Below are 24,965 nucleotides of genomic sequence, written 5' to 3' on the forward strand. Positions count from 1 at the left end.
AATAACATGTCAAAGTGAAGACATTAGGATAGAAATATTTTACTATTGCAAAATATAATGTAATATAATATAATATAATATAATAAAAAATGTATATATTTAATTTTTTTTAATGAAAAAAATATACAATATTTGAGTTCCAAAAACAAATGAGAAAAAGAGAGACTAATATTTTTATATTAAGAAACATTATTATTTATGTCATTCATCAGTTTTTAAAGACTTAAAAGGAAATCACATATCCATATTTTATTATTTGATATATGTATTTGAAGTTAAATATGTAAAAATGACTTCTTAAAGTGTATAAAGCGCACCCTAAAACAGACAATTAATCATCATAATTGCAATTATTTGTTTGAAAATTGATTATCAAAAATATTATAATTATAAAAGTTGTGGGGCTGCACGATTATGACAAACTCTAATTGTTTTTTTTTTTTTATTTTTTTTTTATTTTTCTCCCAATTTGGAATGCCCAATTCCCAATGTGCTCTAAGTCCTGGTGGTCGCTTAGTGATTCGCTTCAGTCCGGGTGGCGGAGGACGAATCCCAGTTGCCTCCACGTCTGAGACAGTCAACCCGCGCATCTTATCACGTGGCTTGTTGAGCGCGTTGCCACGGAGACGTAGCACGTGTAGGGCTTCACGCCATCCACCGCGGCAACCACGCTCAAGTCACCACGCGCCCCACCGAGAACAAACCACATTATAGCGACCACGAGGAGGTTACCCCATGTGACTCTACCCTCCCTAGCAACCGGGCCAATTTGGTTGCTTAGGAGACCTGGCTGGAGTCACTCAGCACGCCCTGGGATTCGAACTAGCGAACTCCAGGGGTGGTAGCCAGCGTATTTTACCACTGAGCTACCCAGGCCCGACGAACTCTAATTGTTGATTATTTGTTGAATAGAATTTGCGTTAAAATACTTATTTGGGGTGGATCAACTACATACTGTATTCTTTATGTTGGCTACACATCCAATACAAGCTGAGAACTGTGTTCTTGAATGACTGTATTGTTGTTTAATACATCAGTAAATCAAGACAAGTTACCTAAATGGACAAATTTACATTGGCCCTCTGAGAAGCATAAAAACTAATTTTGAATAAATCATACACAGAAGCGAGCAATGGTGTCTGATTGGTTAAAATAATCAACCACTGCAAAAACATATGTTAAAGAGAAAATTAAATGGACGCAACATGAGTAGACCGACATGGAATGCTATTATAGACACTTTTCACAATTAATTGTAATCTCGATTATTTATTCGATTAATTGTGCAGCCCTAATCACTCGTTTTCTCCTGTGCAGCTAAAACTGTCCTCATCATGATTGAAGAGCTCTCGGCTGATCTTTACTCTGCTGAATGTAGTAATGATTTCTCTCTGGTGCACTTACTGACATAAAGGAGGATGTTAGTACTGAATTAAGAGACTATATTAGAGAAATATATAAGAGAAAATATTCCCACTGGAAGCTTGACCTCTCTTGCACACTAGCTTCCATTTAATTTCATAAATGAGCTGTCATTGTGTCCAAACTCGCACGCATCGCACTTACAGAAACACATTTATGCAGTTATTGCCTTTAAAGTGAGTCACAATGGTGTTTCACACTGCTGGCATAATTAATAGGTCTTTAATTGAATACCAGTAAAGCAACTTGACTCTTGTTTATTCAGAATATGTAGATAATGTACACACCGATCAGCCAGCTCCCCATCGTGCTGCCAAAACTGCACCAACCCGTGTCTCAGAACAGCATTCAGAGATGATATTCTTCTCAGCACAATTGTACAGAGTGGTTATCTGAGTTACCGTAGACTTTGTCAGTTTGAACCAGTCTGGTCATTCTCTGTTGACCTCTCTCATCAACAAGGTGTTTCCATCCACAGAACTGTCACTCACTGGATGTTTTTTGTTTTTGGCACCATTCTGAGTAAATTCTAGAGACTGTTGTGTGTGAAAATCCCAGGATTTTCACCAACAATCATGCCACGGTCCAAATCACTGAGATCCCATTCTGATGGTTGATGTGAACATTAACTGAAGCTCCTGACCTGTATCTGCATGATTTTATGCATTGCACTGCTGCCACATGATTGGCTATAAAAATCACCTGCATGTGTGTGATTTTCCGAAGTCTGAGTCCACTTTTGATAATTGTTCTGTTTTGCATTTTTCTATTCTAATCGTTTTTTCATTACAAATTATATTATCAGCATAACAGTTTGAGTGAAACATTTGTTCGAAACTTGCATGTGAATTTTAACAGAGCATCTTGTGAAAGTGCTTTAATGAAAGAAAACCTGTCCTTTTGTACAAAATGTGTTAACACAGTTAATGTCACAAATTTGCTTATTTGATTACTGATCATGAAATTGTGTGCAATCTTAAATATTTCTTAAATTATGTCATACATTTTTCAAAATCACACAGTGGGGTAATCACAAGTAGTAATCACTATTTTATTTACGGTATATGAAGTTCTTTGCACCTACATTCCAGTTTGCGTCTTGATGTAATCCTTCCTCATGATTCATCAGCTGAATGGGAGATTCAGCTGATGAAAACACGCTACATGATCACGAGGAAGGATTACATCAAGATGCAAACTGGAATGTAGGTGCGGAATTTATATAAATAAAATAGTCTACCCCTCTGCGCGCCAGTGCTGGCACACGTGCCATAGGTTGCCGACCCCTGGACCAGATGCTTTCCGTGGAAAGTTTACTCATGTTTGACCGATTGGATTTATATGTGGCTCAAAATTTCATAATGAAGGTATGAATTCCTGCATTGCTTTTGCATTTTTTCATTTGTACTCCTATCACAAATTATTATATAACTGTCGCTGGAACATTCCAGTCCTAAAACAGTGATCAAATAGAGTGCAACAGTAAAATTCCCATTCATTTATCTCGTAGACAAATTGATTTTCAACAATGACTTCTAAAACTTTAAAGTCAGACCTACCGTGAGCTACGAAGTTGTTTATTGATGGCTTCCATTGAAGCATCCGTCTGCATTATTTCAACTTCATTGTTTAAAAATCATGTTTGCTAAATTAATGGTAAACAACTACATTACCCACGGTACAGCAGAGAAAGATCCACCAATCAGAGAAGCGTGGCCAATGAAACCCACAAAACATGCCATGGAGTGACCGCACGCTCCCATGACGCACTGTGAATGACGTAGCCGAGTCGGTCTTCCTTCAAACTTAAACTACATATATATTTGTACATATGGGAATATTTTGCAATAAACATAAAATATATTGTTTCTATACTTATAATCAACAACCTAAAATCAATAGTTTTATATTCAATGACATCATTGGCAATGCTTCATGGGATTGTAGTTTGTGCCCTCATGAAAGACAGTAAGTGCACAGTCTTGTATCTTTGTCTTTATGTCCGATTTTCAAAAACTTTTGTGCCTCAAATCAAAGTTTGTGATGTTGTGATTCACCTCGGAGCTGGTTGGTTTGGTTCATGGTGCACAACTCTTTCATGAAGGATTTTATAAAAAGTCTATGGAACAAATGAATGTGAAAAATACTTCCGGAACCCAGACGGCTGAAAAAGTGTCTGATCACTTAGACCTTTCAAATGATACATATTTTGTCAACATTAAAATTTTTGAATAGTGCAGTATACAGCAAATGTCCTGCGGGTGGAACACGTTCACCCACCATTGTGAATATGTTTTATTTTTGGACCCTGGAGGTATCATTCATGTCCCTCTAAAAAGTGGTGTGGATCAAGTTATGCTGCATAGTTTAATATGTGTGTAATACTAAAGTATTGGCAATAGTAATAATGGTGCATTAGCAAACACTATTAAATACAGTAAGTCAGATGTGAGGTAATGTCTGTACTTTGTGTAAATGTAAGTGTAAAATTAGGTCACACAATATTGCTTCTCTGCTCTCGTTAGAATATTCAGATGATTCATATGGTGTCATGGATTGCCTACTGAATAATATTAAAATAATATCACACAGATTTCAGACTTGACCTGTCAGTCACTGTACTGAGGAATATCTGAGCCCTGCATTGGCTGTCTGTGTCTTAAAGGAAATGTGATATTGCAGGTGACATATTTTGGCCATAAGCAGAGAGACATGTGCAATGTATTACCCTGCTGAATACCCACACAGTCACACAATCATTCTGACATGCTCAACTGCACTATGAAAACCAGCTAAGAATTCATACATTCACTTCAGTGCTAATGTATTACTCTTCAAATAACCCCTCTTTAAACAGAGTTACAAAGATACAGATGATGAATCCTTTTTGACATAAATAATGCTGAACCATTTAAAAACTGAAACTGATTGGTCTTTTTTTATACGTTTATTTCCATCTTCTATTTTTGGACAATTTCAGCATTTAATGGTGGGATATAATGGAATAAATAAATGAATAATGAAAGAGAAAATTGTCACTTCACATATAGAATCTGCAGATTTATTTAAGTATTTATTTATTTATTTATTTGGTGTGTGAAAATCCCAGGAGATCAGTAGTTACATAAATACTCGAACCAGCCCGTCTAGCACCAACAATCATGCCATGGTCCAACTCATTTTTTTCCCCATTCTGATGGTTGATGTGAACATTAACTGAAGCTCCTGACCCGTATCTGCATGATTTTATACACTGCACTTCTGCCACACGATTGGCTGATTAGATAATTGCATGGATGACTGTTGGTGCCAGATGGGCTGGTTTGAGTATTTCTGGGATTTTCACACACAACAGTCTCTAGAATTTACTCCGAATGGTGCCAAAAACAAAAAACATCCAGTGAGCGACAGTTCTGTGGACGGAAACACCTTGTTGATGAGAGAGATCAACAGAGAATGGCCAGACTGGTTCAAACTGACAAAGTCTACGGTAACTCAGATAACCACTCTGTACAATTGTGGTGAGAAGAATATCATCTCTGAATGCTATTCTGAGATGCGGGTTGGCGCTGTTTTGGCGGCACGAGGGGGAGCTACACAATATTAGGCAGATGGTTTTAAATGTTGTGGCTGATCTGTGTGTGTGTGTGTGTGTGTGTGTGTGTGTGTGTGTGTATATATACAGTATATATATACACACACACACACACTACCATTCAAACACTTGACTGAAATGTTTCTTATGATCTTAAAAATCTTTTGATCTGAAGGCATATGATTAAATGTTTGAAATGAGTTTTGTAGACAAAAATATAATTGTGCCACCATATTAATTTATTTCATTATAAAACTATAATTTAATAAAAAAAAAAAAAAGTTTTTGAAATGGATGACTTGGACCAAATAATAAAGAAAAGCAGCCAATAAGTGCCCAACATAGATGGGAACTCCTTCAATACTGTTTAAAAAGCATCCCAGGGTGATACCTCAAGAAGTTGGTTGAGAAAATGTCAAGAGTTCATGTCTGCAAATTCTAGACAAAGGGTGACTACTTTGAAGATGCTCAAATATAACACAGGTTTGATTTATTTTGGATTTTGTTTAGTCACAACATAATTCCCATTGTTCCACTGATGTTATTCCATAGTTTTAATGACTTTACTTTTATTCTAAAATGTGAAGAAGAAAAAAATATAATAAAGAATGAGTAAGTGTTTCAAAACTTTTGACCGGCAGTGTATGTATACATACTGTATATATTATATATTATTACAGTTCAGTTTGGATTAAATTATATTCTTTTTATATTTAATTTTCTCTGCCATAATAAATTATCAAAGCATATTTCATGTCATTTTTATTGTCCAGGCATATTTCATCCTGTTTTATAGCATTTTTTTTTTTTTCACAAATACATTGCATGTCTTATTATTTATACTGACATTTCATTATATTTTATTTATTTATTGTAAGATTTAATTATATTTATTTATTTAATGACTTTTTCATTATATCACTGCATATAGGGCTGTCACGATTAATTTCATATTTCTTAAGGTGCATGTGTGCTTCATACATCTTAAGAAGTAATTTTACATATTTTACGCAAATATATATATATATATATATATGCAAATATAAAATAATAATAATAATAATAAAATAGATATATATGATTTCCTTTTAAGGCTTTAAAAATGTATGAATGATATGAAAATAATGTTTTAAATATAAAAATATTTAAATATATAATATATCAAATATATATTTTGATTACATTTATTTTATATAATATTAAATTATGCAATAGTAAAATATTTCTGTCCTAATTTCTTCACAATGCTCTTTGAGTAAACCCACATGTCCTTATTTCACACGAAGAGAAACCTTACAGATTTTGTTTCATCATTTTATCACTCCACAGAAATAGAGTAATTGTGCGTCTCCTCTGTGTCACTGTGTGCCATTAACACTGCGTATATGAACCCGTTATGGCCAGGAACATTTGCCATTACACGATCGTTCAATGTGGAACCAGAGAGCTTTGCGTTCACTATCAAAGGTCATATTTGTTTGTTTATATTTTCTCGGGAGTTTGGCGCAAGCCTCTGCTCACGTGCTCTTCCGGACAGAGCTGATCTGGTTGACATCCGCGGTGCGGCTCAGTGATGCTCGGAGTTCAACTGAATGACACACAAACGCACCGTTCATGGCATTTATATATTCGCTTAAAATTCCCTTATTTGGGCATTTAAATATGATTGGAATTTGATGTGCACAATAACCACGGTTATCTCCGGTTGTGGCAATGTGTTTCGCTGTCACATTCTGCATATCACGGCTGGCCCACCGGGAAAAGTCCCGGTTCTCCCAATTGCCAGTCCGCCTCTTCTTAACTGCATAACATTTAGAAATGTATGCAGTACTAAAGAAACAACAAACAAATTCTTAAAGCTTATTCACTCACTATAAAAACATAAGCAAACCATTCTATGCAACACTGCCCCAGTATCTGTTCAAGTGAAAGGATGAATTTGTTTCACTGACTCATCAAGGCTTGCAATATTCTTGCTATAGGAGGCCAGAAAGCCATAAAAGACCTCTTTGTGTAATGGCAGCAAACTGTTCAGGTCAGTCAATTACTTTTTCTCTGGATCACCTAGTTGTTTTTTTCCTAAGAGAATGGAGAAGCACCGTTAGGTCACTTGTGAGTGCTGTAGATCTAGAAGGGACCACAGATTGAGTTTGTAAATGGAAGGTTTATTTTAGTAAGATATTCTGAAAAGAAAACCCAGACACATGCCCAGATGCTTCTGAAAACATATGATAACAAGTTGCTATATTTCATTTGATATTCCCCTGAATTCAGTGATAATTATTAGAGCTGTCGATTCAACACATTAATTTAGTAAAATTAATTCGATTTTTAAAAAGGGTTAGAAAAACAATTACGCGGGGCCTGGGTAGCTTAGCGAGTAAAGACGCTGACCACCACCTCTGGAGTTCGAATCCAGGGCATGCTGAGTGACTCCAGCCAGGTCTCCTAAGCAACCAAATTGGCCTGGTTGCTAGGGAGGGTAGAGTCACATGGGGTAACCTCCTCGTAGTCGCAACAATGTGGTTCGCTCTTGGTGGGGCGTGTGGTGAGTTGTGCGTTGATGCCTTGGTGGATGGCGTGAAGCCTCCACACATGCTATGTCTCCGAGGTAACATGCTCAACAAGCCACGTGATAAGATGCGTGGATTGACGTCTCAGACGCGGAGGCAACTGAGATTCGTCCTCCACCACCCGGATTGAGGCGTGTCACTACGCCTCCACGAGGACTTAGAGCACATTGGGAATTGGGCATTCCAAATTGGGGAGAAAAAGGGGAAGAAAAAAAATTACGCAATTAATCATGCCCACTGACGCGTATGTAAATTATGTAATAAAAGTAAAACATTTTCCTACCATACGAGCAATTCAAGCTTGAAGTACATCTGTTTTTACGAGTCACTTCAATAGGTGTCAGTGCAAAACAAAACTCACAAGCAGCGGTGCCACAGAATGAGAACCAACAGAATACAGGAATCTTGAGATGTGATTTTCAAAGTTCCCTCTACTTACTTACATAACTTGACAAATCATCCTAAAAATTTAGATTTATAAGTAAAATAATGTTTACCACAGAACATATTTTACTCAGAAACTGAAATTCAAATTAGCCTTCCGAGTTCACTTACAGATTGACATCACGGCTGAGTAGCTCTGTTAGATAACATTGCAGTTGCTCTGTTTGAGTGAATTAATCAAGGACAGAAAATCAGTCTGTGATCATATCAAAGCTGTTTCTGCTGAGATTAACTGTCACATCTATAATGAAACTGTACAGGAGAAACTGAACCTACTGTAAGAATCAGACTTTAGAAAATCAACAAAGTCTGGTCCACTTTGCAAAAAGCTTAGAAAGCAGAAGACCGTCTTACCAACATGTAAAACAACCACAGTATTTTTTGTGTGATGATGAAGGGCATTCGAACGTGAAACACAGGTGGGCTCAAGGATATCTCACCTACTTGCTATAAACTTGAATATCTTTCAAGACTTGATGGCACAGACCTTGCAAACATTGACTAGATTTTTGGAAGCAAGAATGCATTATGGTCCTATGAGGGTCTAGGGCACCAAACTCTTTTTGCCTCACAACAAGTACCAAAATATGTCACCAATAAGATCTTAAAATCACTGAGTTTTGTAGCAACTTTACATCTCAGCGTTATGCTATTATGTTTAGCTTCTCATAATTACAACTTCTTATTTTGGAAAATGCATTCAGAAGCCACTATTACCGCTGAGATGATGCCTGAGACTGATATCAGTTCTCATTTTCTCATTGGATATAATGACGGTTTTATGCAAAGCTTCAAGAGATCAAAAGTGACCCAAAATTGGTTCACCTAAAACAAAAAGTTCTGTTATAACTTAGCCACCCTCATATTATTATTTGTACATGCTTTTATACCTCAGTCTAGCAGAGGCACTGTCATCAGGTGTAATCTGTAATCTACTATAATCTGCAAGTCTTCAAGGGACATTTGAATCGGGATCAGTGGATGTAGCGGCAGAAGAGGAGAAAGCGAGGGCGACAATTTTTGGAAATGTACCAAACAGTGCAATGTGCCGTGTTTCCCCTAAGATTTTTTTCAGCAGCGGTGCTGTTGTGCATGCGTCCACAAGCCCGCAACGCCGGACCTGTAATAACGCATGTTGGTCAATTAATATATTAAAACAGGGGTGTCAAACTCAATTTCAGCCTGTGCCACATCAGGGTTTATTTGTGCCCTCAAATGGCCCTTTGAAAATGTGGCACCAGCACCTGCTTTGGTAGCACCCATGCAAATAATATTACATGTTATGTGCATTGAAATGCACATTTGACAGTACAGCGATGATTTTGAGGTTGGAATGCAGATCAAAATTATGATATTAACAACAGTATTTTTTATATGGCTAAATTGGTCTCCTATACAGATTCCTTTCATCAGTCTCCTACTGATTAAACTACAGTCATGTCTTCGCCCCGTTCCTTTCTTCCCGGAAGTGCATGAGGAGCTGACAAGATCTTGGGAGGCACCTTTTACTGCCCAGTCCCAATCTTTCAGCTCCCCCGCTCTCGCTACCCTCGATGGCGGAGCAGCCAGATGGTATTCGATGATCCCCCAGGTGGATAAGGCACCTGGCATGGGCGCCAGAAACTCCCGTCCAGGGCCTGTAGGTTTACGTCGTCCCTGATGGCTAAGGCCGATGGTGCCGCTGGACAAGCCGCCTCCACCCTGCACGCCATGGCTCTCCTGCAAGTACACCAGGCCAAGGAGATAAAAGAACTGCACAAGGGTAGTTCTGACCCGGGATTGATGCAGGAACTGTGCTCGGCGACCAACCTCGCTCTCCGGGCGACGAAGGTCACGGCGCGGTCTCTCGGGCAGGCGATGTCCACCCTCATGGTCCAGGAGCACCACCTTTGGTTCAACTTGGTTGAGATGCGAGAGGCTTACAAGGCACGGTTCCTTGACGCCCCCATCTTCCAGGTTGGCCTATTTGGCGACACCGTCTAGGACTTTGCCCAGCAGTTCTCGGTGGTGAAGCAGCAGATGGAGGCCATACGTCACATCCTGCCCCGGTGCGGTGCAAGACCCCACACCCCGTCTGCTCCTCGCCAAGGGCGTCCTCCTGCAGCAGCAACGACACTGGCTCTGCCGCAGCCCGCCCCCATGACCCGGCCCCGGCGTAGAGCCCAGCGGAGGAAGCAGATGCCACCTGTCTCATGGCCGGCCGCTAAGAACCCGAGGAAGGCTTTGAAGCGCCCCTGAGACGGGCGACCCAGGGGCAAGGAGACCCGCTACACTGTAGCTGGTGAGCAGACCACTCCATCCCCCGGAGGAAGACCGTGGAATCAGAGGACAAAAACATTTTTGTTTCTAGGCCTTATGGTTCAAACATTATAAGCTGAAATTTAAGTGAAACGTTAAACTGTTGGTGGCACTAGAGGGTTTGAGTTTGTGGCCCCAAATTTTGTGGGGGGGGGGGGGGGGTCATACCCACCACTATCAGTGTGCCAATTTTCAGCATTTTCCTACATACGGTTCTATGGGCCGCCATAGACTTCAACAGCGGAAGCAGAATAATAAGAAAACTTACAGAAACAATAGGTGCTTGGTTGCTAATAATATAATATAAAATGCAATACTAAAATATTTCTTTCCTACATTTTTCACTTCCACACGTTATTTTAAGGCTGTCCAATTAAACCTATGAGCCCTTATTCCATATGAATGAAGACCTTTGAGATTCTGTGTTCATGTTTCTTCATTATTCCATCTTCAGTTGAACTTAAGTAAGCGGGCGTCTCCTCTGTGCATTCACTATCAAAATCCTCGCTTATATTTTGGCAGGAGTTTGGCGCAAACTTGGTTAATCTTCATTCGCTCTTCAGGAGCTGCTCTAAATGCAGTCTGTGGTGCGGCTCAGTGAGACAGATTTAATTTGGAGTCCCCACATAATGCAATAAAACAGGAAATTGAGAGTAAAATGCACAATTCATGGCATCAATATTAGCTTAATATAAAAATTTCTCCCCAATATGGAATGCCCAATTCCCACTAATTAGTAGGTCCTCGTGGTAGCGCGGTTATATACCTCAATCCGGGTGGCGGAGGACAATTCTCAGCTGCCTCCGCTTTTGAGAATGTCAATCCGTGCATTTTATCACGTGACTCGTTGTGCGTGACCCCGCGGAGACTCACAGCATGTGGAGGCTCATGCTGCTCTCCGCGATCCACGCACAATTTACCACACACCCCACTGAGAGCGAGAACCACTAATCGAGACCACGAGGAGGTTACCCCATGTGACTCTACCCTCCCTAGCAACCGGGTCAATTTGGTTGCCTAGGAGACCTGGCTGGAGTCACTCAGCACACCCTGGATTCAAACTTGCGACCCCAAGGGTGGTAAGTACTTTTTATTTGTAAAATATTCAATTTACTGCATTATACAATAATGTGACACACACACATATTTCAAATATATGAACCAGTTTTCCTTGCATTTCCAGCCAAACTAACTACTTATACTGTGAGATAAAATTACTCATACCATACTGTGATAACATTAGGTCATAGATCCCACTTCTAGATGAATGGATGGGTGAAAAGAAGGATGGTTGCATGTTGGATTACACACTCCTCAAGGTCAGAAGATGAATGTGAAATGATCCAGCTGACAAATGGGATGTAATAATTGCTGTTTGATGTATGAAGAGCTTATAATGTCATAGCAGACAAAGACCCACATCGCCCAAAGTCTCTGAGCTGAATGTTGGGTTTCTGTTGGGTTTCAGTAAAGGTCTCTGAAGCATTACCTGCATGACCTCATTGATCAGATGTTCCCATCAGGTATCATCCCACTGCAGAAACACTGATTATAGAGCAGAATGAGCACTTCTTCAAACCCATTCATCCTTAACCATAGAAACATGTTACCTGCTTGGAGCCACTGGGAATATTACCTCTCGTCTACAGCAGAGAGAGACATGGAGTACAGGGAAGGGAAAGTGTGTAAGAGTAAATGGAAGAATGGCATTGTAAGTGTTAGGATGGTGGAGCAGTGTTTTGTGGAAGAGGAAATCTGCTGAGAAGAATGAGCAACCAGATGGATGTGTCCTGCAGTCTGTGTAGTGTATCGAATGAGTAATGAGAGAGGAAGAGGGCGAAAAACAAGTGAATAGGAAGAGTGTTGTGTCCCGTTTTTGTTTTTGTAGCTTCAATGGCATCTACATGACTTTTAGCAGATTTACAGTCTTCTGGGAAAGCAGACCAAATATATTGATAACTTGTGTTGTATGCAGGGGCGTGTCCAAATTTTTGTCCAATAAAATGCTCTCTATAATGAGAATGTCCCTCCCTCTAAATTATAAACACGAGTTTTTCCAGGCTGTGTTGTAAACAAAAGTCTATAAGCTATTTTAAAATGGCCAATGTCCCTCATTTACTTCCTATTTCAATGGGAAATATGTTAACACAGTTAATTGCATTTGTCAAACTGTTTCAAATGGTCTGGAAGTGTATGTGTGTATTTGTTTTAGTGATTGTGTGAAATAAAAATTCACATTTATTGGACAAGTAATGACTTTGACTTGGTGGTTTTCTCCTAAGGACACAGTAAACATGCCATGTCAAGTCCTCATTATGAAGCATAACACAAAATATACAATATGTACACATACCATATGGGAGACAGGACTAGGGCATGTGGGGCGTGTGGTGAGTTGTGCGTGGATGCCGCGGAGAATAGCGTGAAGCCTCCACACGCGCTATGTCTCTGCGGTAACGTGCTCAACAAGCCACGTGATAAGATGCGTGGATTGACGGTCTCAGACGCGGAGGCAACTGAGATTCGTCCTTCCCCACCTGGATTGAGGCGAGTCACTACGTCACCACAAGGACTTAGAGCGCATTGGGAATTGGGTATTCCAAATTGGGGAGAGAAAAAAAAAGAATCCTATAAATGCATAAAAAAAAAAGATACAGCATCGAATTGTTAATTGAATCAAACTGAATTAACTCGAATTCCAATGTGTAGGCTATAGAATTAAATCGTTGCGAATTTGCAAAAAATAATTTTGTATCAAATCGAGGACCTATTAATCATGAATCAAATTGATTCACTTTCAACCCAAAGATTCATACCGCTAGTTTACTAACATGAAAATTTCTCAGGGTAGATTTTTGTTTTTTGTAAGTCAGTTTCTGCATTGCAACATACTGTACCTTAAAGTCTTGACTACAAAGCTATTGGACATATTCACTGTTATTGCCCTGAAAAAAATAAAAAAATAAAAAATAAATCTTCAATGCAAAACAATGGCTGACTAATACTAGAAGTGATTCTAATAATAGAATATAGCTTCAAGCAGCAATTACCGGGGTTCAAGCAGCATTAGGTCTTGCTACAAGATTTTAAGAATGATTCTGATAGCCCGTAATCACCTACAATAGAGATAAAGCAATATAATGTTTACCACTCACAGGTAAACAACCATAGAGATTTAGTGTTGTTTTTTTGTTTTTTTTTAAATGTCTGACTGTTATAGCACCACCTATTGTCCAATCCACACTAAATTTTGCATGCTTTTTGGAACCACCTTTAGTTTGTTTACTTAATTTGATTTCAATCAGAGCCTTTGTTTAGGAGTGATTGGCTTTTGAGTAAACTAAGCCACACCCGTATGTTTAAATTACCCTATTATAGCCATTCTAAAAAAAAAAAAAAAAAAAAATATTATTTTTTTTATTTTTTTTTTAAATAATTATTTATCTAAAAGTTCAGAGAATTGTACTAAACTGGTTTTGTCGAGGTTGAGTGGACAACCTAGGACAAGTTCCCTAATATATATATATATATACAGGTGCATCTCAATAAATTAGAATGTCGTGGAAATGTTCATTTATTTCAGTAATTCAACTCAAATTGTGAAACTCATGTATTAAATAAATTCAATGCACACAGACTGAAGTAGTTTAAGTCTTTGGTTCTTTTAATTGTGATGATTTTGGCTCACATTTAACAAAAACCCACCAATTCACTATCTCAACAAATTAGAATACATCATAAGACCAATAAAAAAAACATTTTAAGTGAATTGTTGGCCTTCTGGAAAGTATGTTCATTTACTGTATATGTACTCAATACTTGGTAGGGGCTCCTTTTGCTTTAATTACTGCCTCAATTCGGCGTGGCATGGAGGTGATCAGTTTGTGGCACTGCTGAGGTGGTATGGAAGCCCAGGTTTCTTTGACAGTGGCCTTCAACTCATCTGCATTTTTTGGTCTCTTGTTTCTCATTTTCCTCTTGACAATACCCCATAGATTCTCTATGGGGTTCAGGTCTGGTGAGTTTGCTGGCCAGTCAAGCACACCAACACCATGGTCATTTAACCAACTTTTGGTGCTTTTGGCAGTGTGGGCAGGTGCCAAATCCTGCTGGAAAATGAAATCAGCATCTTTAAAAAGCTGGTCAGCAGAAGAAGCATGAAGTGCTCCAAAATTTCTTGGTAAACGGGTGCAGTGACTTTGGTTTTCAAAAAACACAATGGACCAACACCAGCAGATGACATTGCACCCCAAATCATCACAGACTGTGGAAACTTAACACTGGACTTCAAGCAACTTGGGCTATGAGCTTCTCCACCCTTCCTCCAGACTCTAGGACCTTGGTTTCCAAATGAAATACAAAACTTGCTCTCATCTGAAAAGAGGACTTTGGACCACTGGGCAACAGTCCAGTTCTTCTTCTCCTTAGCCCAGGTAAGACGCCTCTGACGTTGTCTGTGGTTCAGGAGTGGCTTAACAAGAGGAATACGACAGCTGTAGCCAAATTCCTTGACACGTCTGTGTGTGGTGGCTCTTGATGCCTTGACCCCAGCCTCAGTCCATTCCTTGTGAAGTTCACCCAAATTCTTGAATCGATTTTGCTTGACAATCCTCATAAGGCTGCGGTTCTCTCGGTTGGTTGTGCATCTTTTTCTTCCACACTTTTTCCTTCCACTCAACTTTCTGTTAACATGCTTGGATACAGCACTCTGTGAACAGCCAGCTTCTTTGGCAATGAATGTTTGTGGCTTACCCTCCTTGTGAAGGGTGTCAATGATTGTCTTCTGGACAACTGTCAGATCAGCAGTCTTCCCCATGATTGTGTAGCCTAGTGAACCAAACTGAGAGACCATTTTGAAGGCTCAGGAAACCTTTGCAGGTGTTTTGAGTTGATTAGCTGATTGGCATGTCAAAATATTCTAATTTTTTGAGATAGTGAATTGGTGGGTTTTTGTTAAATGTGAGCCAAAATCATCACAATTAAAAGAACCAAAGACTTAAACTACTTCAGTCTGTGTGCATTGAATTTATTTAATACACAAGTTTCACAATTTGAGTTGAATTACTGAAATAAATGAACTTTTCCACGACATTCTAATTTATTGAGATGCACCTGTATATATATTATAATCTAAAATATTTAATTAATTGATACCTATGGTTCATGAGGCAAAGTTGTTTAGAATGAGGAGATCTATCATTTGATATGAATAATTTGTGTCAGTGTGAAACATTGCAGAATATACAACCATCATGTAAAACGCGATAGCATAAATATTCATAACTGTTATAATGCCACCTATTGTCCGATCTCCACCAAATTTTGCATGCTTCTTCAAAATGATATCTCGCATATGCGTACAAAGTTTGATGAAAATAGAACTTTTCGTGTGGGACTTAGCCTATTGAATTTTGCGTAATCTAGGCCACACCCATATGTTTAAATTACCCTGTTATAACCATGCCAAATAAAAAGTTCAACTTTTTTTTTTTTTTTTTTATAATTATTGATCTAGGCTGTCCAAAGATTCTTCCTGTACAGGTTTTGTTGATGTCACATAAAAAATAAATTAAATTAAATTAAATTAAATTAAAAAAAAAAAAACCTGGGACTAGTTCGCAAAAGTAGTTCTTTTTAAGTAATCTCAAACATTTAACGAATGATTCGATTGATACCAATGGTCCTTGAGGCAAAGTTGTTCAGAAAGTGGAGATCTATCATATGATATGCCTAACGTGTGTTTGTGTGACACACCTCTTAATATTCAGCAATTTAAACGCATGTAAAATGCGATAGCGCCTCCCGGTGGCCATTGTTTTTTTTCAAATTTTGCACAGACCTCTAGGACCAAGAGTCAAATATGCCCACCAAATCTCCTTCCAATCGGCCTTTGTTAACCTTGTCTAAAAGCTGCTTAACAAAGACACTGCATGCAAAATTACAGGTCAATCACACCAGTGGCTCCTTAGTTACAGACATTTTTAGGTTTTTCATTTTTATAGCGCCACTAAATGCCAGAGGTGCAAAGAAAATTTCTTGTGTCCTCAGAATGACCCCATACATAAGTTTCCCAAGATTTGTGAAAATATCTAAAACTGTTCAAGAGTTATAGCCATTTGCGTAAAAGTGGCCACTGATTCTTTTTACGTTTGGCGTACCATTGTAACGATCAATCAAAAGTTCAAACTTTTTTGATAAGTACTGATAATGTGACTCCAGAGAACATTTCTGCATTGGTTTGGTACCGATCGGAAGAACGGCCTAGGACTAGTTTGCAAAAGTAGGTTTTACGAAAAATCGCAAATTGGAGATGAGTGTACGATATACGGTTTAGGAGTTCTGCCTCAAAACGCGTTTGCCTTTTCTTCAGCACCACCTATAGACCAATCGGGGCGAGAACGTGCGCATGTGTAGCCAGCTGGAGTACCACCGTTCCCCAAAGTTGCAAGTCTCTAGGCTTTACGGTTTGATCTGCACGATCAGTTTTAGGGCAGAAGAATAATAAAAAAATACAAATCTGAGCAATTTTATTAGTGTTTCAGCATTTCGTGCTTGAAGCCCTAATTATACTCCACTGTAGCCTAGAAAAAGCGATAGCCATATTGGCGCACGCCCTGAGTATATCAGAAAAAGATGGAGTTTTTGTGACAACTTGCCCTTATAGCGGGGCATGTTTTCACGCTATATGGGGTTGTCACCAACTACCACCACCAGCAAAACAAAATGTACACCTTTAATTACACCTACACCTGTCTTAAACAGCCTATTAAAGGCTTTTCAGCAAAACGTTAAAAGTAAAGCAATCATGATTTAGGAAACAGCAAAAATGAAAAAGGTAATGCACATAAATATCAAAACAATGTTTTGGCCAAAAGATATTGTAATTAATAAATTGCATAAATTTATGACATTCAAAACGGCCTGACTTTCATGAAAATTGCATTTGTCCTAAAACACATTTAAACCTTTTGTAAAAAATCTGCCTTAATAATATTGTTGACCCCTGCCTTAATGAATGCCAGTGTGATTTGACGATGTTTTATTATAAGCTATAACAAAAATATGATGATAGTGAAAATGTACTTTCGTAAGATAAAAATGGACACACATCGATCTTGAAGTAAAGATGATGAAGTCTCTATTGCAGTTTTGCTGTAACAAAGTACATGAAGCACTTCAGACATTCTAAACTTTTAAGCATTTTGTAAAAAAGTGTTTCGCTCCCAAAGTGTAAATTAAGTTCTTCTTGTAAAAATAAGAATAACAGTCTCATGATATGACCGCCTGATGTTGTTCCAGATGTGAGCACACAGTTGTTTGGACATGATATCTAAGGTCATGTACCCCACGTCCCACTGTTGTTCCCAACGCTGTAATGAGACTCAGATGCTGCTGTGACATAGATGGATATGAGGATTGTCCATTTCTATAACGATTAATCCTAGGATGCGGTTATTCGAATGAAATCAGGTCAAGTGGAATTAACATTAATATTCTCTCATGATTTACTCACCTTTAAGCTATCCCAGATGCGTATGACTTGCCGTCTTCAGCAGAACCGGAGTGAAGATTTTTATAAGCACATTTCAGGTCTGTTTGTCCATACAATGGAAGTGAACAGGTGTCATCAGGCTGTTTGATGGTCTAAAAGGCAGATTTAGGCAGCATAAAAGTAATCCACATGACTCCAGTTGACCAATCAATGTCTTCTGAAGCAAATCGATATGTTTGTGTAAAAAATAAATCAATTCTAACACTTTACTTTAAAGCCAGTTTACTTATTCTCAAAACATTACCCGTTTATGCGTTAAAAGGGTATTGATGTGGGTCTAATGGCTTTCCATTCAGTACACAACTGAATAAAACAGACTGCATGACTATGATAAATGAGTACTGCAAGAGTTAAATTAAAATACAGGTGCGAGGGAAAAATACGTTTTTGTCTCTCGCTTGCTTTTGCTCGCGTGTCAGTGAGGCCGAGATCTACTGTACATTTGGATTTTATTCAAGTTCATCACTGAGAAGGTTTGCTCGCAAACATAGCACAAGCAGCCTTAAGTTTGGACACGGATTGGCCGTATCACACTTTGAAAAGGAGAGCTAGACTCTAAGTATAACATTAGGCGGAATCTTTTCAATATGCGCAAGTATAAATCTCTAATTGTTGGGTTTGCATCTCTTATCTGGCAACCCTGAGCATGCAAGATAACTGCCCATGTCTGGTGTAGATGGTGACTGCAATTGTATTGAGAAGAATAAATAGTGTAGACTGAGCCAATCTACTTTAAAGTAAGCTTTGCATTTGTGCATATGCCAATGCATAAGTTACCATGTTTTATAGGTTTCTGCATGTGTAAAGATAATGTCTCTATCTGTCACAGGTGCTTCAGAGAGATTATGGTGCTTTGAGAGGGTTGTCATTGTGTCATTATGTTCTAGCTCATGACCTCCTTAACACCTCAGATATCAAACCAGCCTGTTAGGTGAAAAAAGTAATCCAGAGAATGATTAAAAGACAAAACAAGAAGGCCGAGAGGCAGAACAGGATGAAAGAGACAAATGATGTGAGAAGAACGTTGCTCTATTTTACATGCCTGTCTTTGTGACACACATTCAGGTCAGATGTGGATTATCAATGCTCTCTCGTTCTGCCACCTTTCAAGGAAAGTTGGTTTAGACTTTACAGCTCAAATAACATAATTTTTAAAGAAGAATTCATGTCAGAGCTTTAACAAGAAAAATCTGCTTTTAAACCTTCTGAAACGCTGGCCCTGTTTCTTCTAAAAATATAAAGACAGCTGTATATTTTCATGCATGTAGACCCATTTATACTGTGTGAGAGAAATAGTAAGCGTGATAAAATAAAGACATCATGTTGTTTGCTAAATTAAATAACTGCTGTTAATATTATCATGTTACTAAAGCTAAAAGAAAACATATAAAATTGTCATATATTTTTTCTACCCACAATTAATGGTTAATTTATAAACACCAGGAGAGAAATGTTCAATTTAATGCAAATTTATTTGTATAGTGCTTTTCACAAAAAATATCATCCCAAAGCAGCTTTATAGAGAATATTTTCTTACAACCCTATTGAGAAAGCTAAAGGCAACAGTGGTGAGGAGAAACTATGGCGGTCAATAGAATAAAATAATCTGAATGATTCTTATGATATCCAACGCATACAAAAAAATTATTTAAATAATTGTGCATTTCAATTTCATAACATCGTTCCATCAAATTCAATTTAGTTTAATTTTTACACAATAATAATAATAATAATAATAATAATAATAGTACAAATATTTAACATTTTATTAATTAAATGTTTTGTTAATAATTACACAATTGAATTTAATGGAATTTTTATTTTTGAAACTAAAATGCATAAATCCTAAAAATAGGCTAAAATATTTTTTGGAATGTATGCATTGCATATGTTAAAAAGTAATAATGTCAAATTAGGAGTCAAAAAACTTTTTAACTTTATATATATATATATATTAGGGATGTCCCAATATCAATTATTTGGGAGCGAATATGAGTACCGATACTGAGTCCGATACCTGTTTTTTTTTGTTTGTTTTTTCTGATCCATATCATATCAACAGTTTATTTATTTTATCCTCAAAATGGTGTTTAAATAAATAAATTCATTGCAACTTCAAATGAAAGTATAACAATTCATTTCCAACATGATATTGTATTATTTGTATCAAATAAAGTGCTGCATAACAGAGCACAGATGTGAGATATTGCTTAAATATAATGCAATTACTATTGATTTATTATTATTATTATTAATAGTAGTAGTATTACAGTGACTTTGCAATAACTATACAGTAGTGGTCTATTTCTGTTGTACTTTTTTGCCTTTAAATTGAGCTTTTAATTTGTTTCTGTATTGTTATGACCAAGGAGCATTGACGTTATGATGGCAGCTTCCCACTCCAGAACAGCCGGTCACTACATGACTCAAAGTGATTATTAAACCACAAAAGGCTGCTGTTTAATTAAATAAATGTGTAGTCTGTATATGACTCACGTTAGAAAGTGAATTAGCGCTCTGCCTGCTGTCATCTGCTATAAACAAGGCGCGTGATGCTCATGATGGTGATTTCTGTAAATGAACCAAGGATCTCTAAATGTATGAGCACTTTGTGTCTTTATGTCTGCACAACACTGTTGTAAAATATTTAAAGCGCAGCACATGCAAACGATATATTTATCACATTAAATCGCAGCTTTTGCTGTTTAATAATCTCACAAGGACATAGCATGATTTTAATATGTATGCTGAACATAATGACATTCGTACGTCAGATGGTATCGGTTTTTCGTATCGAAGCATTTTTACGAGCACGAGTATCAGTACATGAGCGTGGTATCGACCCGATTCTGATACCAGCATATATCGGGACATCCCTAATATATATATATATATATACAGTATATATATCATAGCCACCGTCTCCAGTATTGCAGTACTACAGGTACCTATAAATAGTAAATCCAGAGAAACTGATCATTTTGCAGTCTCTTCATTTTTTCCAGAGCTGTGCATATATAAGTCTCTTCTCTGAGCAGTTAAATATTCCTCTGGGCTGGTCCTTACTCCCCATTCCACAACTGAAGCACTGGCTAAAAGATATGTTTTAAGCCAAGAAGACAGTAGAATCCCAGTAGTGGGCAGTTATTTATTCCCAAGGAGGGTGGCACAACAGCAAAGGCTTTTATCACCTGCTGAAGATTATGGCATACTGCAAATGTCAAGGTTGTTTTGACAACGTCTAAAACCATCTCATTCTCTCTAATTGCTTTCATTAAGTGTTCTCTTGTCTGAAACCTAGTATTAAACTTACATTTTTCAAATAAAAGTTTTTTACTTTTTTAAAAAAGTTTAAGTTACTTTTCACATAGTATAAGGAGAGGGGTGCTGAGAGACTTTAAAGGCTTATTTCTATGCAAATATAGATGCATCCATCAACAATGTGGTTAACATTGTCCATCATCTTATTCCAAACTCATATTTGCAAATAGAAACGTCTCAATTTCATCTGATAGTGACCTCATAAGACCTCTGATGTTCAGAATGGAATTGAATGTTGAAGTGGATGTATAACGTCCTGGTAACTTTCGTAATCTACGTTCCCTGATGGAGGGAACGAGACATTGTGTCGATGTAGTGACACTAGGGGTAACTCTTGGGAGCCCCAAACACCTCTGCTTTTTCGAAAAAAAGCCAATGAGAATTGGCGAGTGGTATTTGCATGCCACTCCCCCGGACATACGGGTATAAAATGAGCTGGTATGCAACCACTCATTCTGGTTTTGTGCTGAGGAGCCGAGACCAGGTCCCGGACATTTCAGCGGGTAGTTCAGTGGCAAGGGGGATACAACGTCTCGTTCCCTCCATCAGGGAACAGAGGTTATGAAAGTACACAACTATTGCAGACACAAACTATTGCGAGTGCACATAAAACTATTGTGAGGGAATGCAAACTATTTCAGAAAAACAATTCCCGCCCTGTCCTCTAAGGGGATCCATAGGTTAATGTGCTACACTGCAAAGAATAATTTTCTTGCTGAGTATTTTTGTCTTGTTTTGCAGTAAAAGTATCGAAACGTTCTTAAAACAAAATACTTGAGAAGCTTATTTTTAGAAAAATCTAACAAAATTAAGTAACTTTTATACTTATTGCAAAAAAATGAAAAATAAAAATAAAAAATAAATAAAATTGTCAATGGGATGAAAAATAAACCTTTAATACAATTTAATTTACTGATTTATTTTTATTTATTTTTTTTGATTTCTTTGTAAACAAGACTTAATATTTTATGGCATTCTGTTTCTCCATGATTGTTTTCTTGTTTTAAGGATGTGTACAGGGAAATATATGACAAAAATACTTAGTAAATTTTTTTTATTTATTTATTTTTTGCAGTGTGTTGACAATGGAAAAAAATCTTAATGACCTGGAAAAAATCCTGGAAAAAATACAAAATGCTTCATTTTATTTATGCAAAATGCATGAAAAAAAAAAAAAAAAAAAAAGCCTTGATTTTGTAATTGCAATTAATTTCAATAAGTAGAGTTTACATTAAAATACTTATTTTGTCAGGGGCATCTGATGCCATAGTCTTTATGTCGGCTACACATCTAAATCAAGCTGAGAACGCAAAGCTCCAGGCTAAAAAAATGACGTGGAGCCAATGACTCCTAAGCTGAAATATTAAGGAGCCAAATAGCTATTTTTTGTCGCCAAATTACTCAGTTACTCAGTCGCTCAATTTAGATGGTTGTTCAGAAGCCAGATACACAAGAAAGACCGCTATTAACTGATTAATTGGCCGATGGTTTTAAAAAATCTATATACAGTATGTGACCTGCTCCATCATTTTAAGTCATATAGATATATTTTACAATTAGTTTGTGATGGCTGTAATTGTAATCTCTATCATTTATTTGATTAATTGTGCAGCCCAACAAATTGGGATGACATGACCGGGTTGTGTTTTTCACACCTGTTGGAAAAGGTTACAAAGTTACCTTGAAGAGCTTAGATATTCATCTGTCCACAGTTTGACAAATTTAGTACTGTAGGTACTCTCTCTAGAAGTGGCCGTCCAGCCAAGATGACTCAAACGACACACTGCAGAATGCTCAAAGAGGTAAAAAAGAACCCTAGAGTGACAGATAAAGACTTGAAGTACGGTGGAGGGAGCATCATGATAGGGGGTGAAAACCAGCTAATTCCAAAAGGTTCACATACTTTTTCTTGCCACTGTATAATCACACCACCTTAGTTATCAGTATCAGCAATATCCAAAGACTACTGTAATTGATGCTTTTGCCAAAGTGATTCACTCTCTTTTAACTGAAAGACTGAACTTCCTTTCTTACAGCCGTCATGTTGAGCGTTGCGGTTTTTCAACGAGTGTCCTTATATGCCCAGGAACATTCATGAGGGAAGTGTTCAGAATTAATATCCCTTCAAAACTGTCCAAATCTTGAATGCCTCAGTGCTTTAACCTTTACTGTACTGATTCACACTCACAGAACTGTCTCATACACACTTTTAATTTAGCTGGAAATCTGTAGACATGGATCCGAATCTGCTGAAGGTAAAATTGTCATTTTATGTTGTCTTTCACCGAAACGGAATGGCGATGAAACACCTGTGCTTATGGTACATTTCATGTCCGCCACACTGACGGGATCAAAGTAATCCAATTATGAAAATCAGCTGCTTACTCTCTCTTCCCACAGCCTGTCTCTCTCTTTCTCTCTCTCTCTCCTAATTTAAAGATGTTGTGGGATCTTTAAACTGCTCTGTTATCAGCGATCTGCCCTGAAATCATTTTGTTCTCTTGTTTCATGTTCCTCATTCTCTTCTCTCTTTTAGGATTCTGGAAAACTCTCTGCTCAGTGCGGAGGTGAAAGAAGGAGAGATTCTTCCTCCAACTATTCAGAAGCTGATGAAGGGATACAACAAATACCTCAGGCCGTTTTTTGACAGTAAGCGAAACCGGAATACAAGCACAAATCCATATGCTGCGGGTATTCAAAAAACGATTAGTGTGTTCATGTCAGTGCCTGTCTATACAGTATGTGCAGTATGCCCGCATGAGAAGGGCAAATGGTGCTTTAGTCCTTTACATTTTCCTTTGAAAACGTATTGATTGAAGGAGCTTCATTATACTCACATCCCACTACATCCCCATACTCACTTATATATTCACATCCCACTGGCACATATGGATAACACGATTCCTGTTTGAATGGGAATTTGAAGGCCCTTGAGACTGCATCGAATGCAACCCTGTCCCTTTATTTCCCATCACACCAACGACTGTTGGTTAGCAGGATCTTTTTTAAATGTGATGAAGCTCCTTTTAGCTACAGTGTTATCTGCAGTAATAAAGGAAGTGAAAGCCGCTCAGAAATCACGAAGATGCACACAACCGTATACTCACACTTTATTAAGATTCCCATCCCTATGGCTTGATGACATCAGCCGAAAGGAAAGTTGTTTCAGAGGTGGCACATGTTATTACATTTTGGACAAAGACAATAAAGACAAATATTTTTCTCTTCTTTGATGAATCATGCACATTAAGGCCAAGAACATGTGTTAAGAAGGTTAAATAGAACGATTTCTGATTTCATGTTGACTTTAAGAAATAAACGGAGTAATATATACACAAAGCTGACGCAAGGTCAGACAAACTCAATAACTCCAGTGCTTTCTCTTTCTATCTTCAGTACACCTGTTCTGTCTCCTGTTGCTCTTGTTGTAAATTATTGATGTGTTAGACACAGTACTGTTTTCTGTAGTTTATTCAGTCAGTCTGGTCTCTGTCTGTCTTCTCGGGATGGTCGAGGAAGATGTACACTGTATTTCCAAAATCACACCTGATGCATTCCTTCATTCAACATCTTAAAACTTTCAATGTCTCTACCACAACATCACTTCATTCTCGACTCCTCATCCTGAACAGAACAGTTTAGTGGAAGCTACTTTAAATTATGAGTTGCTATGACTACAACAATCAAACTACCCATTTGAAAGAGTAGTAGCCACACTGCAAGGTACTAATAAAGTAGGTAACTACATTGAAGCTTTTTA

At 37.7% G+C, this 24,965-nt stretch overlaps 2 protein-coding genes across 2 annotated transcripts in view; both read left to right on the forward strand.

The window, feature by feature from the left end:
• LOC127411940 (serum response factor-like) overlaps window positions 1–24,965 on the forward strand; it is an 896,621-nt gene that overhangs the window by 869,341 nt on the left and 2,315 nt on the right. The window lies entirely within an intron of this gene.
• The window catches only part of LOC127411949 (gamma-aminobutyric acid receptor subunit pi-like), a 60,638-nt gene that overhangs the window by 18,146 nt on the left and 17,527 nt on the right, over window positions 1–24,965 (forward strand). The window contains exon 2 of the mRNA XM_051647908.1: window positions 23,742–23,854. Within this exon, the coding sequence (XP_051503868.1) occupies window positions 23,742–23,854 (113 nt within the window). The remainder of the gene's footprint in view (window positions 1–23,741; window positions 23,855–24,965) is intronic.

Source organism: Myxocyprinus asiaticus, chromosome 21 (genome assembly GCF_019703515.2).
Source record: "Myxocyprinus asiaticus isolate MX2 ecotype Aquarium Trade chromosome 21, UBuf_Myxa_2, whole genome shotgun sequence".
NCBI lineage: Eukaryota > Metazoa > Chordata > Actinopteri > Cypriniformes > Catostomidae > Myxocyprinus > Myxocyprinus asiaticus.